The sequence below is a fragment of the Montipora foliosa genome, chromosome 5 (genome assembly GCF_036669935.1).
Source record: "Montipora foliosa isolate CH-2021 chromosome 5, ASM3666993v2, whole genome shotgun sequence".
NCBI lineage: Eukaryota > Metazoa > Cnidaria > Anthozoa > Scleractinia > Acroporidae > Montipora > Montipora foliosa.
This window is the reverse complement of record NC_090873.1, coordinates 40,871,312-40,876,480: the sequence shown is the minus strand read 5'-3', so window position 1 is coordinate 40,876,480 and position 5,169 is coordinate 40,871,312. Positions and strand designations below refer to the sequence as shown.

At 40.1% G+C, this 5,169-nt stretch overlaps 1 protein-coding gene across 1 annotated transcript; it reads right to left on the bottom strand.

Moving 5' to 3' along the window:
* Positions 1 to 427: 427 nt before the first annotated feature.
* LOC138002738 (potassium voltage-gated channel subfamily A member 1-like) lies at positions 428 to 1,917 on the bottom strand. Its single transcript, XM_068848722.1, has one exon. The coding sequence runs from the start codon at positions 1,915 to 1,917 to the stop codon at positions 475 to 477; it is 1,443 nt and encodes a 480-aa protein (XP_068704823.1). The 3' UTR covers positions 428 to 474.
* Between the last annotated feature and the right edge of the window lie 3,252 nt (positions 1,918 to 5,169).

Genomic DNA, 5,169 nt, shown 5'->3' with positions numbered 1-5,169 from the left:
TAGGCCTGCTAAGCCTGAGAAGATAGAGCCCAAATTGGTTAGCTTGCTTACTTGAAAAAAATGACTTTCTGACTTTCAGAAGACGAATATTAAATTTCCACTCGCAGATTTTTGAAGAACACTGTTGAATCTACACCCTTAGCCAACTGAGAACGAAATTGAGACGGTATAAAGACAGTTTTAAAACTTGAAAGTTTCAAAACCCAGCTCGTTTTAGAATGGGAACCATTTGCAAGAGCGACTTCCTCAATAGTTTTACTGCAATCTAATTATAAAATTTCCATACCCAGCAAAGGGAAGATACCGAATTTTTTTTCCCAAACAGTCGATGTTTTGATTTAATAATGGTGAACTCCGGAATGAAAATTGTTGAAAACTCTCAGTGGAAATGACTTTTTTCAAAATGGCACATTTGGTGTGATAAGAGAGGTACACTGTTATTAAAGTCGCAATTAACTATCAAGGGTAAAAATATCACTTGGCCATCAGTTTTTCAAGCAAAGATGGAGATTCACGGGCGAATATTTCGTGCTGCCGTTTTTCCTCGATGATATGTTCTTCGTATAGGTTATTGAAATGCGATACAAACACGGGTAAGGGCATAATAAATAGCAATATTATCCCAAGTAACATGCAAGCGCTAGCAAGTGTTTTTCCAATCACAGTCTTGGGCACAACGTCTCCATAACCTACGGTCGTCATAGTGATAACGGTGAAATAAGAGCTTTCCATGATGGTGCTGACAGTGTCGTGGCCTTCGGCATAAGTTATAAAGCTTGCAAACACAGCAATGGTCATCAACACACTCAGAAATAAAGCCAGTAGCATTCTCCAAGTTCCCTTGAATGCCTCTCCAACGATTCTTAGGCCGTCGCTATAGCGGCTGAGTTTGAAAACGCGAACAACCCGAAAAAGACGAATGGTACGAAGCACACTAAACGAAGTGACTTGGTGGTAAATTTCGGAGCGCCATCCGTAAAGAGCCACCGTTATGAAATACGGAGCAATCGCGAGGGCATCGACTAAACCAAACAATGAGAGAATGAAGTCGCATCTGTTGGGAGCCGCAAAAATCCTCATCAGGTACTCAACCAGAAAAAACATAACAAAAGATGTTTCAACGAGAAACCACACAACTGCGGCATGGCAGGCTGGAGAGCGCGCGTCATCCGTGCAATTTTCTTGACAGTTGTCGTAAAATAGCTCACCCGCCGAGTTCAACTCGCCAAAAAGAGTTATATTTATGTTGTTTGTGAAGTTCTTAGAACAGTTTAGTTCTGGTATCGTTTCCAAACTGAAGGCAACAACGGAAAGCAGAATCACTGTTACGAAAATTTTCACCCAAACCTTGCCTGCATAACTGCGTTTAGGGTATTCCATAACCAACCAGAGGCTTTTTCGGAATTTTACGGTCCGTTGTTCCCAATTATTATTACCAGTTATTTTCAAAATACTCGTCCCGTCAGAATTCTTAGAGTTTGACATTTCATGTTTACATTTTTTCGTCAAGATTGTGCCATCTTTCGTTGCCGTGTGAATGCCGAAAAATTCCAACTCTTCGTTGAAGAGGCCTTGTGGAATGCTTTCTGGTCGAGCAAGTATACCTCCAGATTGATAATAGAACAGAATGGAATCAAACACGGCTGGATCACGATCTAAACAATAATGCTTTTCAATGGGATCGTAGAATTCTTTTCGTTTAGTTGGACAGCCGAGCGTGGTATTTGGAAATTGTTCCAGCGTGGATTGAAACGTCTCGAACATGGAGCCTCGCACATTGATTCGAATGCGTTGTTTTGTAGCGGGGTCATCACGATCATCCGACTTGTGGTCGAGAAAAAATGCACTGGCCGGACGAATCGATGATATGCGCTTATTTTCCGATTGGCACAAAGGTAGTGTGAGAGAAACGTTCATCAAGACTCGTTAACGTAAACTGAACCCCACTCAGTGAAAACGACAACTCATATCACGTTTTTTTTTTTTCCTGTCCGCTTGAAACAATGCGCAGCTCGTTTTTGGCATCAAGTTAACCTATGAAGCTCTTTGTATCGCGCGAGTTGTTTGTCAGCTATGAAGTAATAAGTTATCACCAGAAGATAATTGGTTATAAAATACACAGCAACAGAGCATCACCTGCTGGGCTTCAGTGGAGGAGAAAAAACTCACCGTATGAAAGCAAGCAATCAGATAATATACGAACTCTCAACTCGCAAGAAGATCAATTGTTTAGTTGTTTAACAGCAAAAACCCTGCAGGTGTATTCATAAATCGTTATCTTTTATCAGTGAAAGGTGCGGTGAAAGAATAGGATCACACCATGTCAGAAAACTTGTAATTACATAATAGTTTTTTTTTTTTGTTTTGTTTTTGTTTTAATATTTGGAATATAACATTAGGCAATAGTTTAGTCCTCGTTTCCCTTGATCGACACGTCAGATTTTTTCGTAGCCTATGTTAACAAAGGATCATATTTATGTCTCCTTCACAACCCTCGAACACGAATTGTATCAATTGTTATTGTACATGTATCGAATTTAATTTTATACTGAACAGTATCTTCGTTTCTTAATTACTATTTAAAATGAGCATTAATTTATTTTATTATATGGCTTGTGTTTGTAGCAGATATAACGCGCGCTCTGATTGGCTAATTGTCACTGAATTGTAGGGCATTATCCTCCCGTAATGTCCACGGTCCGATTACGGGCTTGCAAAAACAAAGCAAAAGGTAATTAAAAAGCCATATAATAAACTACTTACTAACCGAGCTAGCTCGAGCCGTACTGGGGAATATTGGCCCTCGGTCGTTTTTGCACGGACCTCGCGCAGCGCTCGGTTAGTAAGAAGTTATAATTGGCTACAATAGTACACGCGCTATGATTGGATGCTGAGCGGGCAAGATTTTCTAGTAATGACCGGGCATTATGAAAATTTTTCTCGGCTCAACGGCTCTATTGAGTTGAGACTAAAAGCTAAGAGCGCGTGGGAGAAAACAACAAAAAATATGTACAAAGTACAACTATATTTTCAAAAACTAAAAGAAAAACTATCATACAGATACTTCTCTCTTGATGTATTGACCTCGCTACCTTTAGGTTTAATTTGATTTCTGCATCCCTGTAAGAAAAAGTTTCCGTACTCTTCTGGCAGATTGTACTGCATGTTTGCCAGAATTTCAGAGGTCATAAACTTGCGCATAATTTGTAGCTCTACGGTCTTATTGTTTGTGTGATAAGATCCCAAAATACCATTACAACGTTCAAAGCTAAAGAGCCAAAGTCCATAAATGCTCCCATACTTTCGCAGACATTTCTCAGATGCAAGTGGATATGCATATTCGGTGATATAGCCAATTCACCATTAATCTTCTCATATTCCTTAACAAAATGCAGCAGTTTGCAATCTGCAAGCATTAAGTACATGGCTTGCAAAGGAGGCGACAAGCTAAAACAAAAGACTGCCAATAATGAAGATGCTGATCACAGACCACATCCTTAACTTGAGCATACATTGAAAACAGGAGAACAACGTTTTTCCATTGAGTAGCAGTGTACCCACCATAATTGGATTTGATGTTTCCCGGTAGTCTTCCAGTCTCTGATAATGAAGAAATTTCCTCTATGCAAGGCAATTTTGTCTACGCAAGGAGCAAGGATGGCACAGTCGGTTAGAGCACGGCCTTGGTGCTAAAGGTCCTGAGTTCGAATCCCGGATCTTGCATCCTTGCTTCGACTTCTTTCCTTTCCGTGTAGCTAAGTAGCTTTAAATACCCATAAAAAGGAGCACTGATGGAGAGGGGGGAGTAAATTGAGCCCACCGTCGACCTCAGGTTTGTCAGTTGAATTACTGTTACGAGTTATCGATGTTAAATATCGTTACTTTACTTAACGTTTGCTTTTTTGCAGGATCTTTTCCAAACCTTCCTTTATCATGATGTCATTCTCTATCCATTTTGAGAAAAGTCTCTTTGCTGTTCCAAGGAATAAGTTATGCATAGGGTCAATCACACACATCTCAATACTTGTATAATATGGACTTTCCAATAAAACAATGTACCGGAGTCCAAGCTGACTAGCAAGCTTTTCTGAAGCACTCTCAGAGGTACAGTTCTTTACTCGGCAGGCATCTCTTCGGTGCTGCTGTGAGGATCTCTTTGGCCACTGGTCCCGGTCCTGGAAACCACCATAGTTCCTCTGCTCTCCAAAACCACCTGGAAATTCTTTATAGCAGTGAGAGCAACCTCGCCTTGCACTGTGACTCAGGAATCCACACAGTTTCCCTGCTGCTGGAATATCTGAACCAAAGCATAAAACTGCTGCCTGAATCTCCACCGCAGAGGATGGACTGTTGCATGTGTTAACTTAACTCCCTTCCACAAAGCATTTAGTTCATCGACGGCAGGGTCAAGAAGTGGTTCAGAGATTTTGGTTCATGTTTGCGGGCAGGAATGATACTTACCAGTATTACATTTTCTTTCTGGGCAGATTCATCAACACCATGTAAATAACTCCCACAGAAAAGTCATTCCGATGTTTAAAGGGTTTAAACCAATCCACATTCATCATGAGGCCAAATAATCTAGGAAGGTCAAGGAAGGGTTTGTTGCCTTTCCAGTTGCCAAATTGTTTCCAAATTTGTCCATCATACACATCAGCATACAAAGCATCCTATATTTTTCTTGATTTCCACTTTTCAAACTGCTCTTTCAGTCTAGGACGCTTCAGCAATGTCTCCAAGGAATCAATGATACTCTTGTAGCAGTATGTCTTGAGAGAATAGAATTTGACAGACCCATTTTTCAAGACAATCTTCTGGGCAACCTGGGCACTGCACGTTTTTGGACGTTTTGCTCTTGGTAAGGGTAAATTGCTACAGGTCTTTGCAAAAGATTGTCGTCCATTATTGACCACAATTTCATCCATTTGGTACAGTTTTGTGCATTTTAGACAACCCACATATTCATGAAAAATGGCACGATCAATGCCCAGAAATTTCTTTGCAGAATAGATAGTTGTTGGTAGATTGACTAGAAAGACTACTGATATCCCGCAAAACTTATATTGCATTGTATAATTATCACAATGTATTCCACAATGTTTTGAATACAATGATTATTAGCCGACAAGATAACAGTCAAAACACTTATAGTGTGATGTCTTCATTATT